We start from the raw sequence: 24,975 nt of genomic DNA, 5'->3' as shown, positions 1-24,975 counted from the left end.
CTCTGCAGTTCGCTCGCTCTCCACAGTGCAAACCGAAGTGACCCCGATTTGCTTATCAGGCCCACCCGTCCGCTGGTCCTCCTTATCGGGACAGTTTGTTATCCGGTCCTGGGAGACACTCGCTCACAACACCTCGCAGGGATCCATCCAGCACAGCTAACACTGAAGGTGGTGGCATAGAATAGACACCTCGATATCCCCAGGGCGCAATACTAAAGAAGAACAGCTAAATCATGAGCCGGTTCTCCCAGTAGTGTATCCACCACAGCCTAACTCGCTCCCTCTGGAGCCATCAATAAAAGAGCTTCATCAGTGTGAAGAGGGACAAGCGGCCCAATTAAATAATTAACACTTTCTGTTTAGAACGGAAGAAGACGCTGAAATGCTTTGCTAAGTGTTTAGAAAGCCACTGAATCAACAACATCCTTCTTAGGGCGCACTCACACTAGGCAAAGTTGTCCCGTACTGTGCTTGAGCAGGATTACATTCCCCCCCCCGCCCCCCCGCCCCCTCGCCGTTCCCCCTGCTGGGCTGAACTCACACTGCTCCAGGACTAACCGGGCCTGAGCACGGTTACATCTTGTACATAACGTCGTAATACAACACACTGATGGCTTCACTTAATCATGAAGCGTGTTTAGTTTACGAGACAGGCGGAATAGACAGTAGCTCAGTCTGTAGGGACTTGAGTTGGGAATCGGAGAGTCGCCCGGTTCAAGCCCCGGCACGGATCAAGTCCAGAGGTTGGTCTGGTAGCTGGAGAGGTGCCAGTCCGCTTCCCGAGCACTGCTGAGGTGCCCTTGAGCAAGGCACCAAACCCCAAAACTGCTCTAGAGCAACTCGCTGTGGGGCAGCCCCTCCACTCTGAGACCATGAATGCATGTCCATAGGATCCTGTTGGTGCATGTGTGTGTATGTTTGTGTAGCATGTTCATTAAACAGAGTGTAAAACTGAATTTCCCCTCGCAGGGATTAATAAGGGATACATTATTATTATTATTATTATTATTATTATTATTATTATTATTATTATTATACACCAGAGCTGAATGTGTTTAAGCATTCTTCTGGTCGAGTGATTATATGCCCGTTTAACCTGACACAGCCTACATGCAACTTTATCTCCATTTTCTTGATCTGCCAACCACTCTTCACTACAAAATGCCATCCATCCACTCTGACTTTTGTAGATGCTTGAAGAGACTATAACTGTAGGATCAGATACCATTGTACATATACAAAGAACTGTTGGACTTTCATATCTCCCTGCACAACTATCATGATGGGAGTTATTTATGTCTTTCAGTGTGATTATTAAGACGTGTATCGCTTGTGTGAACCAAAGTTGTTAACTTAATGACCACTTTGGGACATTAAAGATTTTTAATCCAATCCAAATTTCCAGAGACTTCAAGGAATCAGAGATAACCCGACTCGATTAAATTATCATTTGAGAAGAACACCATACAGTCGTGATTTAGGGACAGAAATAGCAAGAAAAGAGAAGCTATAAGGAATGTACTGTCAGTATAATGCAGCAGCTGCTCGTCATGTCAGACTACATTTATTTAGTCTGTACGCAAGCTGTTGTCACAATTCATGGGAGTAATTTGTCCTTTTCCCCGTCTCTTTTTAAAGGGTCCCAAAGGAGACGACGGACTTTCAGTGAGTAGAAGTGTTTCATTCTGGAGTGCACTGTTAGAAAATATTTGCCTGTTTCTGAGTGCAGCGCCGCCCCACAAAAAAAAAAAAAAAAAGCAGGGAAGAAAATAGAAAAGCAAAGCTGCCAGTTGCTTTCTATCATCTTCTCTGTGGTTTTCTGTACAACAGAAGTCAATACCGCCTCAAGCCCGAGCACTTAACCACTCTCAGTAGAACCCCCAACACACGGCATGGAAAAAAAATGATCACGACTCCTGCAAATGTGAAACTGTTGTACCAGATTGTCTTGCCGGTGGGAACCTATGAACTCACGCTGCACCTCGAGATGCCTCCCCGCCTACCCCCCCTCCACCCCCGACGCCTGAAAACAATCCTCGCAGACACGGAAACAGTCCCCGACACGTCAGCCATCAATGTGAATTCTCTATTCTCATGGGGCCAATTGCAATTTTTTATTGTTTTGTGGCACAGTGATTTTTCACCAGGATGTTAATTTGACATTTTAATAAATTGTGTGAGCGGCTCCAGTGCTGGGGCTGGAATTGCCCCAATCCGTCTCACAGCTGATCCTCCGCACTGGCCCCTCTCTCCCTTTACCCTCACTCGCTTATTCATGACAATCTACATGTGTGACAATTACCTGCACAATCCGTCTATGTCAGGACCGGTTGCCCCTCTGTTCATGTGTAATGGCATTTCTCCACGGCAGCTTGAGCAAGATGAGGTAGATAGAGGCCATCGCCTTGCTCCCGCTCCGGGGATGGGGCTCTATTTTTAGTGCAGAAAGCGACTCTGATCGTGATTGCCAAATGGGGGCCCTCTTTTTTATTCTTCTCCCCAGAACATCTTTAGCGTACAAAGTGTGACAGCATGTGTCATAGATCATATAATATTAATACACTCAGACTGAAATATTGTCCTCTTAGGATTATCTTCGTATTGACACATGGAGGATTTCTAAAAAAAACCTGAGTGCAATTATCGAGACGTGAGGGCGAAAAGTGTGAAATCTTGGCTCCTGCAGAATTTAATTTACTCGCCTTCACATAAGCTTTGATCTATATTTACTTGTTTACTGACAGCCTCATTGTGATACCTTTTACCGTCTTCTCGCTCATCACCAGCTCACCCTCCTATTCAGGATCGAAAATAACCAAATCTTTGATGCAAAAAAAGATGGAATTAACAACTCCTAGTCTTTGTGTCTTGTCACAGCAGGTGTTGTGTTTTTCCTCTCACAGGGCGACCCAGGGGCCATGGGATTACCGGGGCTTGAAGGTCTACCTGGTGCCAAGGTAAGCAAGCTCATGGGGCCAGGAGAAGTGTCTCATCTAGTATGACTTAACTGGATTATAAAGGGTTGGGGGGGAGGGTTTTCTTTTTGCTTTATACTCTATACAGATCCCTTGGATTTGGGGTGGATATATTTGAGACAATACACAAAGTCTACAACCAACAGTGGAACTTGATTAAAGTTTATAACAATATAACAAATACAAAAAGGACGAGAGAAAGAGACAACATCAACCAGGAGAACAAACTCCAAACCCTTCAAATTAAAACAAAACACCTCTCCTTCTCGTTGACTAAAACTTATTTTGAGGATATTTTCTACAAAAACTCCTTCAATGCAAATATTGAATATATGAGAATATAGGAGAAATTAATTTATTAAGAGTATATTTATGAAATGGAATATCAAGCTAAGATACCTGCAGGTGTAAAATAACTGCTAAATGAATAGTAGAATTGTAGGAATGTGTTATTATGCTGTCTGATCCTAGAGGAAACACGGGCTCGATGATGATGTGACATGATGATACAGTACATGAGGACGTGAACATGTAGATTAACTAATGTTACTTACAGCTTTTACACTGGAATTAATTGAACATACCTTCAATAGAATAAGTAAATATTAGCATAATAAAACTTAAAACACAACCTGTGTGAACATTTTCTTGCCTAAATCATGTCAGAAGTTTAACCATAAAGACAACAACTCCCATGATCCCAGGGAGAGAAGAAGAAGGTAAGGCGGTTTTAAGGCTCATCCACAAGGCCGTTTTGGACGCCCCTCAATTTGCCAGGCAAACGTCAAACCAACAGGTGTTGCAACGATGGAAGCGGGTCAAGAGAAGTGGTTCAGATAGAAGTGATTGTACCCGACCTAAAAAGCCTCTGCATGTTTCTAATAAGCTCCACGAGCAGAAACGTGCTCAAACTAGGATCAATATTGGAGATGCTTTTTGAAAAATGGAGAGAGGTTAGAACACAGAAAGGTTTACAGACCCATGCAGAGCTGGATAAACACTGAAGCTACAGAGTCTGCAACATGGTGACCTGACTCTAGGTAGGAGGGAGACATCTCTTTCCAATCTTTTGAATGTGGACTGCAGTACCCATTTTAAACACTAGGTGTCAGAGTTACATATTGCTCCTTTAAATGAATAATACAATTTCAGAGAATTCAATAACTTGTCTTATTCCAATGGAGAAAGTTATTAAACGAGAGAGAGAAGCGAATGCAGCTGTTTGTGCACCAGTTACAGTTCTTCCTGATAAATTGCTGCTTTAAAAAAAAAAACTAAATTCTTTAAAAAAAACTTCTCCTGCCAGCAACTTCTTTCCCAACTTTCCGTATTTAAATCAGTTTGTAGAAGTTGCCGTTGATTGACAGTTTCTGACAGTGTATGCTGTGTGTGTGTGTGTGTGTGTGTGTGTGTGTGTGTGTGTGTGTGTGTTGAGAGGTGAAACATTTCAGTTTTCTATGACATCCAGGGTAATTTCTCCTTTAGGGAAATTCTGTCAAAGATGTAACATATGCAAAGTGTTTGCTGTTGCTCTGTGAAGAAGCCTTAACTTCATAAGGAAGTTGTTTATCTTAATTCCATATTTGTGATTTTATTTCTGAGGAGATACTTTCTTGGTGTTAAGTTCTTATTTGGAAATATTTTTGTCCAAACAAGAAGCAACCCAGGAGCATTCATTGAATCCAGCTTTAATCAGGGTCCTTACATCAGTATCTGTGTTTGTGCTTTACATGACAGTGATGTATGTGTGTGTTTCTTTATGATGCGTGTATGTCATCTCTCTCTGACACGTCTGTTGTGTTTCCTGCAGGGTGATATTGGTTTGCCCGGTCCGCCTGGGATATCAGGTCCTCCAGTAAGTGAGATTTCTATTAATTGACTCTCCTCCCTGATCAATCATCTGTCTTGTTTAGGTCTGCTGCTGGCAACAAGTCGATGATGTTTCATAAAGCGCAGCTACACAAACACAAAGTCCCACAACGCAGCACTGCTTCCTTTTATGAACCTGGATATGAACCTGTGCTGTGCTCTGTTGTTGATTCTCTTGCGCAGCTATAGTTGGCTGGTGTGGCGTGGTTTATAAATGGGGAAAGGCTTGCAGAAGGTGCAGTAGATATGACTCCATTGAGGACCTGTCAAACACGCCTCTGTTCTCTCCCCCTGTGTTTGTGATTGACAGGGGAAGCCCGGCACTCGTGGCGAGCCAGGGATCCCAGGAGAGCCGGTGAGCAGCAGCCTCTAACTCTCTTTGAGCTGTCAATCCACGTGTCATTCCTTTGTCACTGCCGACTGACACATCGGCTGTCTCTGTTCTCCGACAGGGTGAGAGGGGGCCGCTCGGAGAGACAGGATTCCCCGGGCCCGAGGGACCCCAAGGTGTTGCTGTAAGGATGCTACATGAAGTCTGTTGCTCATCCATATATAATCACTTCTTGATGTTGCCAAAGCACCTTTCAGCAATGTCCAAACTGGCTTTCAAATACCTCACTGCGCCTATGAATATGCACATTTATCGATAGCTGTTTAACCATTATATGAAAAAAATATATAAATGAACATGATTGAAGGACAATATGACCAAAGTATGTGAGCGACCACTCGTCCTGTAGGTGATTGCATTCCTCTGTGTAATTACCATCAGAGGTGGTTTCTGTAATTTTCCCTGTATGCGCACAATGGAACAGTGTTCGCTCAGCAATCAGGATCATTATCCCTCGGTTGAGATATCTCATTAACTGCGGAGATTACTAGGAGTGCAACAGTGCTGATCCAATCGAAGGCGGGAGAGCTGATTCAAAAAATGTCTTTGTTTGTGTTGCACTCCTTGAGCAGGGCAGACCGGGAAAAGATGGAACTCCTGGATACAAGGTGAGCGGTGTGAACACACAATCCCCTTATATAGAAAAGTGCTTTACATCAGCCAAGCTACAAAAAAAAGATGGCACAGCAGATTTTTATCCGCCCCCCCTCCTCCCCTCCCTTAAGCTACAGCGTCCTGAGTGCATTAAGCCTATTTGCATATTTGAGATTTTAACGATAAGAACTAAATGAAATCCTGCAGATTTAAGGCTTTGTTGACTTTTAGTCTTTTTTCCTCTAATTACACAGCTAATGCCCTCAGGCTACGATCAGAAATGTTTGTAATAAGAGGGCACCAGACATTTACATTAAATATGCATTTTCCTGCCTGATGAACCTGTCTCAAAATGAAAACAAATACCGCACCAACATTTGCTTTTAAGGTGACTGATCAAATATGTTATACACTATTCACTACACACACATTTTGGCTCACAGCATGCAGAATAGATCTGCTATGAATAGATGTGCCCGGCACATTTTTTACAGTCTCGTAACAAATTGGTTTGACTAGCTGTATTACTGTTTGGCTCTCTGATTTACAAGATTTTTGTCACCTAACGGCTTAATGACAGCCCCTACAGTTTATTCTTTTATTAATGTTATTAGTTAATATGCCTCTTCTAAAATCTCAGCTATTGCATACAGCTCCTCCACAGTTTTTATTTCCTCTGTGTTTGTGCCTTAAAGCCTGACTTTGGCGGCAGTGCAACAGTGCCATCTAGCAGGCTGCTCGGCTCTCCCGCTCAGACTCCTTGCACTCTCGCTTTGAGGTTTAATGTAATGCTCAGGGAAGCACATTTCAGTGGCCAAGATGATAGATTTAAGCCTCCCATCAGGCGTTGGGGAATACAGAGTGCCGCAGATTAAAGCAGGCAGGGGAGAACAGCATCACAAAGAGATGCGGTTTTAAAACCACATCATGCCAGATTGTCTTTTGCATGGCTCCTGTAATCCAGCAGGAAATTGATACAAAGATGCTCCCACAGGAGTTGCTGCGTGCACAGTAAAAAGGAAGCAATGAGGAGTGACGAGGCTGGGGGGGGGGGAGGGATTGGAAGGCACAAAAATGTTGTGACATGAAGCCGGAGACAGGTAGTTCTCTCTCCCTTGGCTCCTTCATGTAGTAGAGACAGCTGGTGGGGAAAGCAGACGAGGCAGGAGTGATGCAGAAAAGCTGTGACATTGCAGGAAGGTGAAACGCTATTCAGGGACATATTATGCAACCAATACACCTGAGCGAGAGTAAGAATCAATCAATGCACAGTCATCTGAAAAAAAGTGGACATTTCTCAAAGTCACGTAATTCAGGAAAAACTGGCTTTCGTTTTTTTCTCTCTTCAGGAAACACAAAAGAAACTTCTGCAAATATTACATACAATTTAAGAAATACGCAAATATGTTGGAATTTCAGCTTCATGTGTTTGTCTACGCTTAGTCAGACGTTACACCTGTACTTCACCTGTGACGAGAGAGCATTCAAATGTGTTTTTTTTTTGCTTTTTCTTTCTAAGGGAGGTACAGGTAGAACCGGCGACAGAGGATCCAAAGGAGAACGTGTAAGCACAGACGTTCCTGTTTTCCTAAAAAGGAAGCTGTTCTTTTTTTTATGACTCCGACTGTAATGCACAACAACAAAAAAAAGAAAAAGAAAAGGGTTTTGATGAATAGTAATGAAAGTCTTCACTTCGGCACAAATATGACTAATCCCCACAAGCGCATAAGCACCAGATAAAGGCATTTTAAAAACTCAGCGCAGGTTCCCATTGTGTTCTCCAGGCAATATTAAAGAGCTCTGTCACACTCCTGCTGTAATCTGCTGCAAATGGAGGATGCAGAATTCGGCTTTTAGCTTAATAGTTGCTAACAGAACATCAAGACAGGTGACTGACTGGACACATTAGCAGAAGTAGCTCAGGGTGCTCAGCGTGTTGAGTAATGGTTCAGTAGGAGATGTGCCTGGAAATACAGACAGTTGTGTTTTAAGGAAAGCAGCTTTTACAATACAATGCTGCATCATTTGGAGAAATGACTGGTCTTCTTAAACTGCAGGGTGATCCAGGCATTCCTGGAGAAAGAGGCGTCCAAGGCGAGAGGGGTCGCCAAGGAGAAATTGGCCTTATTGGACCGATGGGACCAGAAGGCCACAAAGGCGATCCTGGCCCTCCAGGGCAGCTGGAGAGCACGAGCCTCCTGGTGAGTTGTTCGTACTCAGACACCTCTCAGGCGTTAAAAAAAAAAAAAAAAAGCTTAATCATCCTCCTCTTTCCCCTTCCTGAGCTTGTGTAACTAGTTCAGTAGTTTTTTTTTTTTCCTGCGTGGAAAATGGTGCAGCTACAGATTTCTGCATGAAAACATCAAACAAGGCTGTGCAAGGGAGGTTTGCTGTTTTTTTTTTTCTTTTCTGCTCAACGCTTCCCACTCCTCATCCAGGCGCGTCAGAAGGTCAGAGAATGATAGAGAGAGAGATGGAGACAGAGAGAGGAAATAAAGACAGAGATACGAACGTGGGCGTGCCCGGAGCTCTGCAAGAGCAGTGAAAAACACCTCCATGTGTCACCAACATTTTACACATACAGAACGCAGTCACAGCTGGTTATATAACGTTCACAGCGGAGATAAAAAATTTAAAAAAAAACGGCGCTGAATGCAAAGTTTCAAGGCTACTCTTGTTTGCAGCCCTGGAGAGCTGTAACAATGTTTGTGAGAGAGGTTAAAAGAGCTGACTTTAAAGGCTTTATATGTGATTTTTTGATCCAGCAGATGTCGCCCTTGAGCACCAGCATGAAACCAAAACAACTCGCGCTGTATTGTTGTGTTAGCATGCTAATGCTAGCGATCTTTATTATGCTCGTATCTTCACACTGCATGTAAATTTACCTGAAATGAGCGTGATCTAGAAACACAGTTAAGCAGTGAGTACAGTATGTTATTCTTCTTTTCTCTAGTCCCTCAATTAAACAACTTTTATACACGAGGGGAGGAGTCAGCCGGCCGTCCGGGCGATGTAAACAAAGTGAAGATAGGACTCTGAAAACTCTGAAAACATCACAGACAGTGGGACTCGGGTGTTACACCCATTGTAGACAGTCATGACTCACAGAGTTATTTTCAGAGGATATACTTGATTTATATTATATTTAAGTGTGAATAATCACATATAAAGCCTTTAAGTATACAGTCTTACCTTAACCATGTTATTTTGTTTGCTACATTCTTTGAGTGGCAGAGCGTGTGTGTAATAATAACACTTACATGTGAAGGCATACAGAGCTGGTATGACAGGATATAGTTCTTCTCTAAAGTAGAAAATGCTTTACAAGAGAAGTCTCTTTATAGAGTCTGAACATCTGATTTAATATTCCCTGGATGTATTTCTAGCCGGGTTTAATGCCCAGATGTTCTATTATCATGCAAGGTGGGATTTCACTATTTAGAGCCAAAATATATGATTCTCCTCGCTGCCTTTGTTTTTCAGCACAGATGCTTTCTCTAAAACTGTCTCAAACTGATCTTTGAGTCTAAGTACATTTCTGGCGCCCATGCTGAGACACCTGCTGATCTTTTCTGCTCCCACCTCTCTCCGAATGAAAGACGTCTTCTTAATTACCTTCTCTTTTTTTTTAAACGTGTCAGTGTAAGTGTTTTTCTTTGTTTACACGCACAGGGTGATCCCGGCTTCATGGAGGAACTCAAACTGTTCATCAGAAGTGAAGTTTTGAGGGTCTTCGAAGGTACAAATTGCTCAAAATATCATCCCCCTAATTCTTCCCTAATTTTTTCTTCTGTGTGGTAAATTAGAATTTTTGTCCTGTCTTGCAGAGAGACTATCAGGCGCTGCCATGCCACAGAAGAAGACCCACGCAGGCATCTTAGCCTCACAAATCCAAGGCCCTCCAGGACCTCCTGGCCAGAACGGATTACCAGGCGCTCCAGGAGAGCCTGGAACTCCGGGTCCTCAAGGTAGGAACTCTGGATAGCGTACTGAACGGCTGGACGTTTACAACAACTCAGACATATAACCGCTTCAGCTAGATTAGAAATAACACTCTTAACCTTTGATTTGGTGGAATTTAATCAACCACTTGTATACTGATCTAACTGCAATTTACTACCTCCTTTATCACACACACAGCACGTCTACATGATGTTCAAAAAAGTCGGTTTGTAGTGTTAGGGCGCACTCACACTAGGCAATCTGTACCGTGCCCCCCAAGCATGTTTGACCCCTAAAGTCCAGTTCCTTTGACTGGTGTGAGCGCTCTGTTTCATGCTCAAGCACAGTAGCTTTCCCTGGTCCTGGCACGCTTAGAAGAGGCGGGCTTCGGCACGGTACAGTTGCTCATGCACGTGCACGAGCACAAGCACGGGTTCACAATGTGGACATGACATATAATCAATCTCAGCCTCCATCATCGAGAAATCACAGAGTGTTCTGGCTGTATCGGACCAAAATGACTCAAAATAAGCTACAAAGTCTGTAAAGTTACTATAATATTCTCTGTTTTGTTCTCTGATGTTCGGACGCCGACTCGACCCCGCGTCCATTTTATTTCTTTAGTCTGTCTGCCTTGTGAACTAAGCTCGCTTCATAATCATGTACAAGTGGGTAACCGGGCTAACTCAGGGTAACTCAGGCCTGGTTCGTCCCGGAACAATGGGGAGTGGAGGAAATGGTGCTTCAGCACAGCAGGGGGCAACCGAGCCTAGTGTGAATAAAACTGGACTTTTACAATACATATAAACATGTTTGTCCCACTGGTGTGGACTCACTTCATAATTGGCCTGTCACAATTCTCTAATGGTTAATGGAAAATTTAAATTAACATGAGACGTCGCCATTTGGCCGCATGTCACCGTCGTGCTCTGATTAGCAGAAGCTGCAGCCACTCTGTCACTTCTTGGATGCAGGAGAATAACAATCAGATCATAACCTTTTTCACCTAGGTAGTGCGGTTAGTGGTTGATTTACTCTTGCATGTATACACACATAAATATGTTTGTATTCTAAGAAAGGACAGAAGTCTAACTAAATGGCCTACTTGATCTGTAAATGTAGGTCGACCCAGCTGTGCATGTGAACGTACTGATGTTTTAGAGAAGCAGCTTTTTAGCTTCGGACAAAAATCTGCAGGTTTACGTGAATTGTGCCGAGTAAGCAGCTTTCATTACGGTTTCTGCATGCAGAGAGTCAAACTGAAACGTTGCAGATTGGCTGGACTGCAGGGGAAAGAGGGGGGGGGGGCTTAAATGCAGGTTGACATGTGCACTTTGTAGGGATTCATGGGTATTTTTCTCTTGCTTACACCCATATATCAATGCAGACTGAGGGGGCAGGAAGCAGAGGAAAAAGGCCCGGGAGTGTGGTGCACAGCGGCCGGCTCTCTGGGAAATATGAAGACAAATGAAGAATTGGCTGTGAATAAGAGAAAGTAATATCAGTGTGGACAGGAAAGAGCCGCGGTATTGATACCTCACTCCGGGACAGAAAGCCTCTTAAAGTACAAAAAAAAACAAAAAAAAAAGGAGCATAGTCAGGAAGAGAGAGTGGACATTGTTTATCACACTGGTACTGGCTGCTCATACAACACTTAATGGTTTGCTGGTCAGGCTTTTTTTTACCTCCAACTTGCTTAGATTTGTATCGTTGTCTGCAGCAGAACGACGGTATCTCAACGTCAGGAGAGCAGGAGTGTGTAACGTGTTGGTGCACATCAAAGCACCTCCGCATTGAGCTTTGTATCTACCTCACATTATTCAAGACCACTTAACCCAAAGCTAAAATATAAAAATGCTGCTCTCTTTCACAATCAAGGCCCCGTGTCCACCTAGCATTTTTCAACGAGTAGAGAGTGTTCTCAGCAGAAAGCGGGCCACTTGGCATCTTTTCTTCCGAGCACTCTGCCTTCAAGCGCTCAAAGTTAAAGATCTTTCAACTTTTTCAGAAAGGCGCTGTTGACATCAGCGGCGCTCTTTTTCCAAATGTATGATATTCCCTGTAGTTTAGCCGCCATCATCCTCGCTCCATGTCAGATAAAAAACGATCTCAAATATAAAACATGCAGTAAAAAGTAACGGAGCAGTGTCGGGCATAGCGTCCGTTGTCAACAGACTGTTGTCATAGAGACAGGACGGACTTGCAGCGTTTTCTTCTCAGCGCACAAACGCTTCATGCAAGAGCTCCTGATCGTACAGCCAACGCTTTTCTGCCCCCCCCCCCCCCCCAAAAAAAACGCTAGTTGGACACGGGGCCTTATGTAGTTACGTAGGCAACTAGTGGCCTGTATACATATTTGTGTCGTGTTGATGCTCTCTGCATTTCACACGTCTTTGATTTTGTTTCGCTTGTTTTGTTTTTTTAATGCTTGAAAAAGAGTGTTTTATAGGTGATTTTTAATGCAGCTTTCCAATAAATATTTATTGAAAACAAAAAAAAAAAAGTTTTTTCCCCCCTTGATAAATCAAAAACCTCGGCCCACTCCTTAATTTTTTATCTTTGTTGACTTGCGCCTCCACTCAGCTGGGGGGAGAGAGTTTTGGGGTAATATTTCCTCATTATTTCTCGTCATCCTCGGCTGGAGACTGCGCTCCTCTGGAATATACAATTTGACTTCTTCTCCAATATGCCAAGATAAATTGTTTATGGAGAAAAATAACCCTTTTTTTTGTTGGGTCCCTCATGGTTTGAAATCACATGGGTGAAAGTCTCAAATGTGCCTCAAACACCCAGAAGGAAGCATGCTGGAGTTGTTGTGTTTTTGTGTTTTTATGTGTTTTCCTCCTTTGTATTTATTTAATGCTCATTCATCATTCTGTAATGAAAATACTCACTGATGTAAATCATTGTTTAAGTGCATATTTACTGGAATCTACATGTTGTTTTCATTCATTCTTAATTTGTGTGTATTCATTACAACCCCATTTTCAAAAAAGTTAGAACGCTGCACACAATATAAAAAGAAACAGAATGTGATGATCTGCAAACCATCCAAACCCCGTTGTTAGTGAACACAGTCCATTCACAAATTCAGGCAGAAACTCCACCATGCAAAGAGGAAACCGTATAAAACCAGATCCAGAAATGCTGCCGCCTTCTCTGAACCGAAATGAGGCGAAATGGAAATTTGTCCCGAGGTCTGATGAGTCAAAATCTGACTTTCTATTTAAGAAAATCCTGAACGCCTCGTTCTCTGGGCTACAGAGGAGAGCTGTTATCAGTGCTCAGTTCAGAAGCCAGCATCTATGATGATGTGGGGGGAGCGTCAGTGCTCATGGCATGGGCAACCTGCACATTTGTGAAGGCTCCATTTATGCTGAACCATGTGCACAAGTTTTGAGCGACATATGCTGCCAAATAGACAACTTGGGTTTTTTTTAGGGATGGCTTTGCTTATATCAGCGAGACAATGCCAAAGCACATTCTGGACATATAACAGCAGCATGACTCTGCAGTAGAAGAGTCCAGATGAGAAACTGGGCTTCCTGCAGTCACGACTTGTCGCCTGTTTTAAAATGTTTGGAGCATTAAGAAGTGTAAAAAACGACAAAGGAGATTCAACTTTCCAAAGTAAAAGCAGTTGCTCTCCTCAGTTCCCAAAACATTCAAAGTTAAAGTGATGCAATAAAATAGTAAACATGTCCCTGTCCCAGCTTTGCTTTTTAATGTTCCTGGCAGTAAATTCAAATTGGGCAATTCATTTTCCAAAAAACAAATTGAACATTTTCTCAGTTTCAAAATTTGACATGTTGACTTTGTGCTATTTTTCAATTAAAGGCAGAGTTGGTCATTTTAGAAAACTAGCATGACTTTGAAAGTACCATTCCCTCAGCGCTCCGTCTGCACCCACCCCCTCCCCTCTGTGCTCCCTCATAAGCCACGCCCCCTCACTTACGTGCTCCAGCGCCGTTGCTCCAGAAGCCAACCTCAGCTCATCGCTTGCATTGTGTAGAAACTACGTCGTCTCATGTCTCAGTCAGCTGTAAATGTGTGGGCTAGTGCAAGAAAGGTGTAGAGAACGAGCAGGGAGACAGGGAGGCGTGTGATTGGTTCATCAGATTGGTACCTCGTGGCAGACATTGGTCGAACTTTTTAAAGGCTTACAACTGATACACATGACGGATTTTCTTTTTTCCTTTTTCAGAGAACAGGAGTTATTCATTTCTGTCAGGACCTAAAGACAATTTCAACCCAAATCTTAAAAAGTGGATCTGGAGAAAATGACCAACCCTGCCTTTAAATATGAGGTTTTATTTTTATTTTAAATCATCACATTCTGTTTCCATTTTCAACGTCCAAACTGTTTTTTAGGAAATGGGTCTGTAATTCTGACTGTGAAAAACGTGTCTTTTATTTGATAAGGCTGCTTATCTGCTTTGTGCTGTACACTGTCGAAATATCAGTAAATATGTCTCAGCGTTTGTTCTCGATGGAGCAGCTGGTCAAAGGAAGCTGTTTTTGTTTTCTTTTGTGATCCACAGCATGGACAATTAGATATTCCTGTTAGTTCTGTTTACACCTCTGTAAACTGCAGCCCCACACCTGTCGTACAATCAGAGACTGGAAAAAAAAAAAAAAGCTTTTTTTTTTTTTTTATGAACACATTTGTCCATTAGTGCCTCAAGAAACTGTCTTTTCAACCGACTGCAGACACAGTGCAACCTTTTTTTTCGATTTATTAGAGTGCACCGATCCAGTGTGCCACCAAAAGCTCATCTCCCTTTGTGCTATTCAGTCTTTTTTTTTTTTTTGCTTAAGGTACAGTGCTCTTTTCTCCATGGAACGTCTCCTCCCTTGAATGAATGCCCCCCCCCCCCCCCCCCCCCCCCCCCAGGCTCTGTGACTGCTGAAAGAAGTCTCATTATTGTGGCAATGTGTGGACAGCCCCTCGCTCTTTGAGACTCAGTTTTGGAGAATTCATAAGCCCCCCTTTCTCTCTCTCTCTCTCTCTCTCTTTGAGATTTTCTCTGACATGTAAGCGTTGAAGCGTTTCCCCTTTGGGCCAGGCGGTGTGATGCTTGATACTCCTGTCAATGTTTCTGATGCACTTCCATGCAACTGCTGGTCCTGAGACTCCATTATTTTAAGTGCCTCATGGGGGGAATATACTCGCAGAGCCTCAGATTCTTACTTTGGTATGCTGCTGTTTTTTTTTTTTAATGTAAAGATTGTGGGCTGTGCATGGAATGGGAAAGCCTTTGAATTAAATGTTTGTGTGTAATATCGTCATGAAGCCTGACTGGAAGAGCGGTGCAAAATGCTTTGATTATGTTCCACTCATCAGACAAAGCATGCCCTCGAGTTCATCACTGCCTGTCGTTTTAATGTAATAGGCATGCAGCAGTCAATCAACAAGAGATAATGCAGAACAAGCTCGGGGGGGGGGGGGGGGGGGGGGGGTCTTACATCTCTGAATCCTGTTGTGATGAAAAGGCGTGATTGTTTTCTGCATCTGTTGCATCTTTGATTTTTTTTCCCGATGAATGAGCACACCTTTGATGAGATCTCCGTGTACCTTGGGTGACCCACATCATGTCTGACCTCGGATTGAATCCTCTTTGCTCTGTTTTGAAATCTTCACAGATGTGTGTGCTTCTGGCCCCTTTGTTGAGAGAGAGCTGCACATCGCCGGCTCTTTCTTGGAACACTAACGCACAGATGGCTTGTTTGATGAGTTTCCCTTTTTGACAGGATGTCAGCATGTACTTTTATTATTCAAAGGTTTTGGGATTGTAACTTGGATCCACAGTAGTCTTTTTTTTTTTTTGTCAACTACAAAAGCTGCTTCTCTCACAATAAGTGCCCCTCTTGATGCCTGACATTGCAGTGGTTTTCATGATCTGTATATTCATCAAGAAGCTAATCTGTTTGAGCACATGGGCGGATGTTTTCAGTAGCAAAAGTGCACCCTCGTGTTATGAGCACTTTCTACTAATCATACTAACTTTCTATGACCTTTTATGAGTTTTATACTGTAGTTCGGCTTGATTTTTTTTTTTGCAGGATTTGTACTTAACCACATTATTTTCCTGTGTCTGTCCTCAGGATACAGAGGTCAGAAAGGAGAAAGAGGGCAGCTTGGTCTGGGATTACCAGGAGATCCAGGACCCATGGGGCCATCAGGTAACACATGCACAATGCACAGAGAGGCTTTTTTTTTAATGTCATTGTTTAGATTTATGCAATTAAATGAAGGCTTGAGCTATTGATTAAAAATCCCAAAGTATACTACAACTTTTATGTTGTCAGTCTGAAACCTATAGAGCAGCTGTGCTTGATCTGCAGCTACAAAAACTCCTAATTTATCTTAAACTAGCTCCAGTAAAAACCCTCTTCTCAGCCTCTGCCAGAAATGGTTTGTTTCAGCTGATGTCTCTTTAAGGCCCGCCTCTCGATCGTGCCCATTTCCTTCTGATTGGCAAGCTTTCTGGAGAGCAGAACGCTACAGGGCTGCCAGGGGGAGGGCTGCTCTGCTGTGCTCAGAGAACAGCCAATCTAAACAGCTAGACCGGCCTATATAGAGGCTTGAAACCGTCTCTGGAAAGTCTTGGTTTCACATCGGGGAACTATCCCATGATTTGCAGGACAAGCCGTTTAGCGCCCTCTGCAGACTTAACCTGGGATTACTCCAACACATGTTCACCTCTTTAGCTGAAACGTTGCCCACGCCCAAGTATGGGCATCCAGCACTGTAACATTATATGTGAGTTTTAAAAAGGGGATGAGCAGAATAGGTCAACTTTAAGGACATCGAGGACAACATGATAAGAATTTGGGCGTTCACACATGAACTGGTGAGTGCAGGGCATGTGTGAGTGGCCCATAAATACAAATAAAACACACTGACAGATCAAGTTAAAAGGGCAGAGAATCACACAACTACATTCTTCACTTATACTATCAAAAGCCCTCCAGGCGAGCTGCAGCTCCACCGTTGTTGGTTCTTAAGAGGACTTTGAACACGGGAGAGAAGGCCGGGGAACATCTTAGTAAACAGAAACTACAAAGGATTTAAAGTCCTTTATGTGAGAGCGAGCACAATGTCCATCTGCTGTCTTTGCCCTCACAGCTTTGTACAGACTCTGGCAGACTCTGATTGTAATTAGCCCTGATGTTGCTGTTGCAAAGTCATGCTCACCTGTAGGGCATTTAGCCCTGTGATGTAGCCAATTAGCAGGGGGAGCTAACAGCTGTAAGAAGCCACATAAACATGCACGCTGAACACATTCTGAAGATAAAAGAACAGAAGCTTTGATACCGGTTGTTACTTTGTGCAGCAACACACTGCTGTGGACAGTTTTTCCTTTAGTGTGAGCGGTTAAGCAGGAGATGGATGAAGTGATGAAAAGAGCAAGTTGTGTTGTCAGGGGGAGGAAAAGGACTAAGGCAAGTACCTGTGATTCCTCCTGTGTTAAACTATAGAGGAGGCAGCGCTCCCTGCAGCCGTGATTGGTTCTGACTGATGTCATGGTCACTCCTGGGGCTGGACTGCAGTTGGGCTTTTCAAGTCTTTCGGAGAAATCACTGCTTCTTGTGTTGCTGTTTTGTTAAGCATAAGGAAGCTTTGGATCTCTCTGCAAGCTGTTGCCAAGTAACGTGTGATCGTAACTCCTCGTCCTCTGTGATGACCTCAACATATTTCAGTATGAATAACATACTTTCTTTATTTCCTTTATTCTCATAATGATAGTATTTAAGAGTTTATCAATTAGAAATTAGATATCCAGGTTTTAGAAAACATATATTTTACAGATCTTGATAGTGTTGTAGTTTGAAAGGTTGAATCATAACAGAAAAAACACAATCTGGACAGCAACAAGCACAAACCAATAGTTATCTAACCTCTGAATTTAGCCAGGTCATAAGGTCATGTTCTGATACATATATATGAAAATTGAACACAAAAGTGTTTGTTGTAGAATTTGGGCAATATTAAGTGAAATATTGTCCGATGTTGATGTAATTAATGAATTCTCAATCAGCCCTGAATTTGATGATTAAATCATGTGTGGTCTGCCGCTTTTTTTTCTGTTGTCAAGTTGATAAAATGTCGGAAAGATCCAATCCAAATGTGTTTTAAACCACATTTCAAAACAACAAAAGTTGACCAAAGAGGTGTCCAATCACAACATAAAACACAGACCAATGAAAAAACAGCAGGACAGAAAGTGTTAAGACAAAGAGGAAGGGATTAAAGGAATAAATTAAAGTGAAAAAATGTGGGGGAGGGGGCTTTTTGTGCCTTTATTTTAGAGGTAGGACAGAGTTAAGGTCAGAAGCTGTGGCTAGAGAAGGTGGGTAACGATATGCAGGAAAGGAGCCACAGGTCTGATTCAAACCCAGGCCGCCAACTCTCAAGGCAAGTTTATTTCTAAAGCACATTTCAACAACAAGGCAATTCAAAGTGCTTCACACAAGACATCAAAAACATCATGACAGAGGAAAGAAAAGAAACATTAAAATAGAAAATTCAAAATCACTGAAATTATTAAATCTGAAAATATTTGCAAATAAAAATAAAAAGTCTTCAGCCTGGATTTAAAAGAGCTGAGAGTTTCAGCAGACCTGCAGTTTCCTGGGAGTTTGTTCCAGATATAGGAAGCATAGAAACTGAAAGCTCCTTCTCCGTGTTTGGTTCTGACTCTGGGGACAGAGAGCAGACCTGTCCCAGACGACCTGAGCGGTCTGGATGGTTCCTAATTAATCAGGACTTAGGTCTCCATACATGGGGCGCGCTAACTGCTAGGCTACTGGCGCCCTAGCTTTCTCTGACAGCGTCATACGTTAAGCAGGCAGGTGAGGAAAAAGGTTACCTCTGTTTTTTATTTGTAAGTTATTGCATGAGGGATGGTGTCCCTCTGCCTTAAACAACAGTCTGAGTTTTATCACTACAGGAGGATAAAGTGCAGCCCTAAGCAGGACTTTCTAAAATCTTATTCTCCACCCAGGCCCCCCCGGGATCCCTGCACATGGTCCTCCTGGCTCCCCGGGGCCCCGTGGACCACCTGGGACGTGCAACCCCCTGGACTGCCTTCCTCCACCCCTATGAGGCCAGCGGAGCGGGGTCAGGCTGCTTTCTCCGGAAGGCAGACGTCCAGCTCTGAGTTTGGTGCTGACAGACTCAAACCGACCTCCTTTTTTTTTTCTTTTCTTTTTTTGTTCACTTTTATGAACGACAACGTTTTGATGCAGTCAGGTTTTATTTTGTTATCGTCTTCGGTTGTCGTTTTTTGTTTTGAATGCAAATAGGACGCCCTTACTTTTTTGTACGCTCCATTAAGTTATTTCTTGTTTTCAAAATCCCCAACTGTGATGTAATGCATTCCTTGTCATCTTTCATTTTGTCCTCCAAGACCATGAAATGACTTCGTTTCATCCGATTCAGCTCTTCTTGAAAACACGATCTTAATTCTTTGATAGCACCCTCATTGGGCGTCTTTATCCATTTTTTCTGTTCTTAGTCAGATAAGCCAATATGCAGGCAGAATTTACATCTCATCTTTGTGTGTGTGTGTGTGTGTGTGTGTGTGTGTGTGTGTGTGTGTGTGTGTGTGTGTGTGTGTGTGTGTGTGTGTGTGTGTGTGTGTGTGTGTGTGTGTGTGTGTGTGTGTGTGTGTGTGTGTGTGTGTGTGTGTGTGTGCGTGTGTGGGCGAGATTAGCTGAACGAACGTACATGTTTTACTTATTTAACGTGTGAAAAAGAATAATCAAACTTTTGAAACCAAAGTGCATCAGAGGAGTCTGATGTGGGAATAATTTATTGAAGAATGTATTTAAAAGATTAAAATAGTTCTAATAATTCAAAGTGTATGTAGCATCGGGCGGTCGCTAACTTTACTGAAAAAAAGTGGATTCATACTGTATATCTGGATTTTACTTCATGACGTTATCACATCAGCGTTGTGCATGATGCTCGGCTTTTAACGAGTCAGCAGTATAACCATTGAGTTAAATTGTCTTCCCGCGTCCTTTAAGCCCGGCTCACACTGCAGGAGTTTTAAAAGTCCTTCCCGGTTTTGAATTCGGTCGGCATCACACACTTCAGGAGAATCCGGACAGATTTTCTCCTCCATGATCTCAAACATGCAAACACTACAAGATGTGAAAATCTGGGCACATCACAGACTACAGGATTTTCCTTAAATTCACGTGACCTCACTTGACCTCACGTCGTGGCCGGCGGTTAAATGTGCGATTATAATGCTTTGTGCAGAGAGGGAAACACATAACACAGAATAAATCTTAGGGTGAAGATATGTCTGTCTTTTTTTTATTCAGTGAGAGCTGGAGGTCAGATTGTTACTATGAGCGTCACAGATTTTAAATGCACCTGTGCAGGTTACCTCCTGCCGCCGGTCGCCACTACTCCACTTATTACCGTCCTCCCTCGTCTCTCTCGGTGATTGTAGTCACACGCGACTTCAACCAAACTCTTTCATGACGTGATCGTGAAAGTTTTAAATTCTGAATATCAAACATGTTTGAAATCAATCGGGGCGTCCTCGACGATCACCGAGCTGATCGGGGACGTTATGATTGGATCTCTGTACCGCTCACACTACGAGACAATCTGGGCAGATAATCGGGTCCGAGCATCCTTGAGTCGGGAGCGACCATGGGATTGTCGGGAAGGAAGAATCGGAGCTCAGGATTATCCTGCAGCGTGAGCCAGGCTTTTCGTTTGTGCATCAGCACTGAGGGCGAGATTTGCCAAATATTTTGTCATAAAAAAAAAAAAAACAGCTTTTCTAAGAGACACTTACATCAAGGGCAGATTTTCCACATGAAAAGAATGTAATTTAAAGATAATTTGTGTTGTGTGCCGTGACCTTAGGTTAACCTTTACTCTAGGTTTGATCTGTTGTTAAGTTATTTTAAGTTTAATTCTGTCTGATGGGGCGCTTAATGGGACCTGACCACATAATTACAGTCGTCATCGTCGGGTTCTCCGTTTGACTATCTCTTCGTGCATCGCTGCAAATGTTTGAATTTAATTGTGTCTGAAATTGCGATGATTCATTTTCTGATGTTTACACGGTGTTGTGTATGATGATTCCTCGGGGTTTATTTGTATATTTTTGACTTTCAGCCACTCATAGGATATCAGACTTTTATGCCATGACTTTAAACGTTTCATTTTGGTGCAACATGTCACTCAAACATGTACTTGAACTTTCTTTTTGGTTGTTTTTTACGTTATCATGGGGTACACAACGGTTTCACTCGCTGACCAGCACTGTGTGTATCCTCCACCGACTGTGTGTATATAAAGATGGACGATGCAACTCCACCTCCTTTGCAAAAGTGAAGCCAAAATACCCCCCTCGATGGGTGCTGACATATTGAGCTGGTGACGTCCCTTTTTCATTTTTATCTTCATTTTCAAAATCTTCAGCATGTCATAGCAGTCAATCATACAATCAGCTTACATGTTGTATCTACAGCGTGTAATTCATCTTCAGCAACATCGTGAGCATCGTTTCATCGCTTCAAGCGTCTTCAAATGCAGCAATATCGTCATCATTTCCATCGTCATATTCAGCTTTTTCAGCAATTTTTTAACATCTCCAACACAGAATTCAGCATTTTCTGCTTCCATGCATCTTCCTCACCTTTTGGTCACATCTTCATCATCTTATGTATCTCCTCATTTTTAGATTTGTTTTCAACATATCAGCAGTCCATCATGTCATGTTTGCAAATTGTCAGCATTGCAGCTTTCTCAGAAAAGTGGGTTCATCATCGACAGCATATTAACCATTTTCAGAAACATCTTCAGTACTGATTTATCACTTTAAGCATCTTCATCATTTTCAGCTATATCTTCATCATTCCCATCGTCATTTTCATCATTTTAATATATATTGAACATATTTTTAACGTCTCCAGCACAGAATTCAGCATTTTCATCTTCCTTCATCTTCCTAATCTTCAGTCACATCTTCATCATCTTGTGTATCTCCTCATTTTCATCTTCGTTTTCAGCATCTTAATGATTTTCAGGATGTCATGGCAACTCTGTTTTCAGCAAGAAAATGCATTTTTTTTCTGATTGAAACTAAACTTCTGAGAAAACAGGACGCTAAGAAGTTTATATTCTGACCCATGACCCTCACCTGTTTGCATAGAGAAGGTGGGCTTCATGACCTATGCTGGGGGCACTCCAAATGTTTTTGTCTCCACTTTCGGGACGCTGTAGTGTCGTCCATCTTTTTTTTAAATAGTTCTGGTGCGTCTGTATTCTTGGGTGTTTTTTTGGGGGGGGGCGAATCTTAAGACTGGAGTTGGATTTTATTTATTTACTCTAAAGTTTCATTTCAATGATCTCGACTCCTTTCAAAAGTTCTTGAGTCAACTTTATTGAAACAGGCCATTTGATATACCTAAAGTTAAGAAGAGAAGTTTGACTGAGTACAATTTGGCCAAAACTTCTTCAAGAGGAAGACGTCGAAAGTTTGGATTCAATGTGAGGTTGTGTTCGACGGCTCCATTTATTGATCCTCGAGAAAAACCATGAGCTTCATAATCACCCTAAACAATGAACGTTATATAAAAAGAGAAAGAGAGATATAATTGGCCTGCAGTGTAAAGAACTTCCAAGTTTCTTTTTGAGGGCTGTTTAACAAGAATTTGACTCAAGGGCTTTAATTTGACTTCTCCTCCTGTGATCAATGTTTGAAATCTTCTGTGGGTGTATCTGATATTTTGTGACACGAAGAACTTTGTTCAATCTGCGTTTCATCTTTTTAGATCTGCTAGACCCTTTTTTTTTTTTTTTACTTTGTCTCACATCATCATGCGTCTCGTATACATGTGAATTATAACTCCAATCTTACTTTGAAGCTGCAGAACATTTAATTTTTTATATATATATTTTATTTTTTCCTGGCGTGCAGTCTTGGTGTTTTATCAGCTCGAACTTGAGATGGGTGTTGAATCAAACGTGTGCAGCCGACTTCATTTGTGAGTTGAAAGAGCCCCCTGCTGGACTTGTATTTATTCTCTCTGTTATGTGAATGGAAAACAATCTTTCTTTGGGTTATGGGCTTCATAAAAAAAATTAAAAAAAACTCCTTCTTTTGGCTTCTATCCGTTCATCACACTAATTTTCATATTCCGTTTAATGGCTTCCCCTCCGAGACAAGAACGCCGACCTTGACCAAATTCAAATGAGACGATATCAGCAAACTCATGCAGCCTTAACTTCTTTTCCTGCACAATGAGAGCCACTCTCTCTCTCTGCATGTATTGAATTTAGCTTGAATTGATATTAATGTGCATCGGTTTGTGATTTCCATTTAGCTTAAGTGTGTGATGATAACCAAGGGAGGAAACAAAAAAGGGGGTGATGATGTTACAGCCCACTTCCCTGTGATTTCAGTGCCATTTCTCCGAGTTAAAATCCATTTATTCTAAGTGGAAAAAAACGTCAGATTCAAACGAGCTCTAAGGATGGAGGCGTTTTTAGGATGGAGCGTCATTTAAAAAGTTGCTGTTACACATCCCAAGACATCCACTTAGAATAATCACATCAGCTTCATTGTTGCTCATTATTTAACAGTAATCTAATCGTGTAAATAAGCTTGTAATGAGAGGGAACGCAGTTCAGCCTCTCAGCATGGTCCCTGGGATTAAAAATGTCCGCCTGCTGCTGTCTCTGTAGCTCCTCTCCTCTCCTCTCCTGAATAAGCTCCTGTCATGCTGAGTGGCTTTAATGTGTGGGTTATTTTTTTTTTGGTTTAATATCTACCTCAGTCTTGGTTCACCACATGTCGACATGAAAAATCACATCACTGCCTGTTGCCTTCTACAGAAAAGAAAAGCCTTATGTGCATTCAGAAAACATAGATCCAGGATGTGTCACTCAGACTCTCTGTGAAGAGGCAACGATGTTCCCGTGTTTGAGGGATGATCCAGTGTGTGTGTGTGTGTGTGTGTGTGTGTGTGTGTGTGTGTGTGGTTTCCAGGAATCAGAGGTTATATTTTACACTTTTTTTTTTTTTGTTGCAGCATCTTTCATTTTCAATGATTCATGGCACCTGCCTTACTCGTGTGCAATAAATGTTATTCAGTGCTTTACTCCTGTGTGTTTTTGTGGTGTGTGTTTTTTTTTAGCTCTAACATGCATTTTGAACAGGAGGTCTTTATTTTATTTTATGATTTGTCTCTCTGTGGTCAATGGGCAGTAGTGACATTTGGTTCCATTCAAGTGAAGGATTCATATAAAACATCCGTTCTTTGAAACCTGGAAAACAGCAAATGACTATTTTAAATTTGATTCCCTCCTTTAAAATAGATTTATTTCAAACCACCTAAGTAGCAGGCCTGGAGCTTTCTATCCCATCATACAATCCGTATAAGAAGATAAAGATTATTGATTGAAGTGTTGATAGAAAATTAAGACGAGAGCTCAGAAGTGCTAAAAAAAAAAGACGGAAACTTGAGCGTCTATGTTCCTACGACAGGTTGCAAACTCCATCTGCTACTAAAGATCACATAATGTGCATAATAGATGTTAAAAAAAGAAGCAGAATCTAGAGGTGCAGTTCCCAGAGTGTCCACTTGAGGCTGACTGCAAAATCTAAGGAATCCACATTAGGTCTGTTAGTAAAATAGGAAAAAAATGTTGCACCAGAAATAATCAATTTGGTATCAGTCGCTGTTTGCTTTATTGGTGCACACTGTTTCAGGGGATAGGTTTTTTTAAAACTCACCCATTTTGATCAAGATTAGCTTAGCGTAAACGCTACATTTGCACAATTGTTAGTGAAGGTGAGTCGACAGAGAGGTTTACGTGTTGTGGCCTTAACTCCTCTGCATGCTTCTACATGGATCTAAAGTTAGGGGGTGATATCATTTGTAATAAGGCAGTTGCAAAACACCTCTTCAAAAGCCAATGGGTGACGTCGCGGAGACTACGTCCATGTTTTATACAGTCTATGGTAATTTGATCGATACTTGCATAAAGGCTACTAAATGGATGTTGCAGTGGGATTATGTAAGATGGGTTTTTTTTAATCATACACTTTAGCCGTTTGTAGAAATAATTAGAGATGTCAAAAAAGATCACAGCCTGATACAAGTATTCAGAATAAATTAAACACTTCATGTGTTGTTTTCTTTATTTGAACCATCAATGAGGCT

At 42.1% G+C, this 24,975-nt stretch overlaps 1 protein-coding gene across 7 annotated transcripts in view; it reads left to right on the top strand.

Moving 5' to 3' along the window:
• The window catches only part of LOC132975194 (collagen alpha-1(XIX) chain-like), a 136,285-nt gene extending 114,677 nt beyond the window's left edge, over positions 1–21,608 (top strand). For 6 of the 7 annotated variants that reach the window (XM_061039582.1, XM_061039581.1, XM_061039578.1 and 3 more), the window contains 12 exons: positions 1,639–1,665; positions 2,904–2,957; positions 4,786–4,830; positions 5,155–5,199; positions 5,297–5,359; positions 5,808–5,843; positions 7,349–7,393; positions 7,887–8,030; positions 9,502–9,568; positions 9,657–9,797; positions 15,877–15,954; positions 18,780–21,608. In XM_061039582.1, coding sequence (XP_060895565.1) covers positions 1,639–1,665; positions 2,904–2,957; positions 4,786–4,830; positions 5,155–5,199; positions 5,297–5,359; positions 5,808–5,843; positions 7,349–7,393; positions 7,887–8,030; positions 9,502–9,568; positions 9,657–9,797; positions 15,877–15,954; positions 18,780–18,880 — 846 coding nt within the window. In that variant the 3' untranslated portion in view covers positions 18,881–21,608. Of the gene's footprint in view, positions 1–1,638; positions 1,666–2,903; positions 2,958–4,785; positions 4,831–5,154; positions 5,200–5,296; positions 5,360–5,807; positions 5,844–7,348; positions 7,394–7,886; positions 8,031–9,501; positions 9,569–9,656; positions 9,798–11,158; positions 11,327–15,876; positions 15,955–18,779 lie in introns of those variants that run through there. The other variant, XM_061039583.1, reaches the window with a different exon arrangement.
• Positions 21,609–24,975: the final 3,367 nt, after the last annotated feature.

The sequence above is a fragment of the Labrus mixtus genome, chromosome 6 (assembly GCF_963584025.1).
Source record: "Labrus mixtus chromosome 6, fLabMix1.1, whole genome shotgun sequence".
Taxonomy (NCBI): Eukaryota; Metazoa; Chordata; class Actinopteri; order Labriformes; family Labridae; genus Labrus; species Labrus mixtus.
Note: the sequence above shows the minus strand (reverse complement) of the source record. Positions and strands in the feature narration are given on the sequence as shown.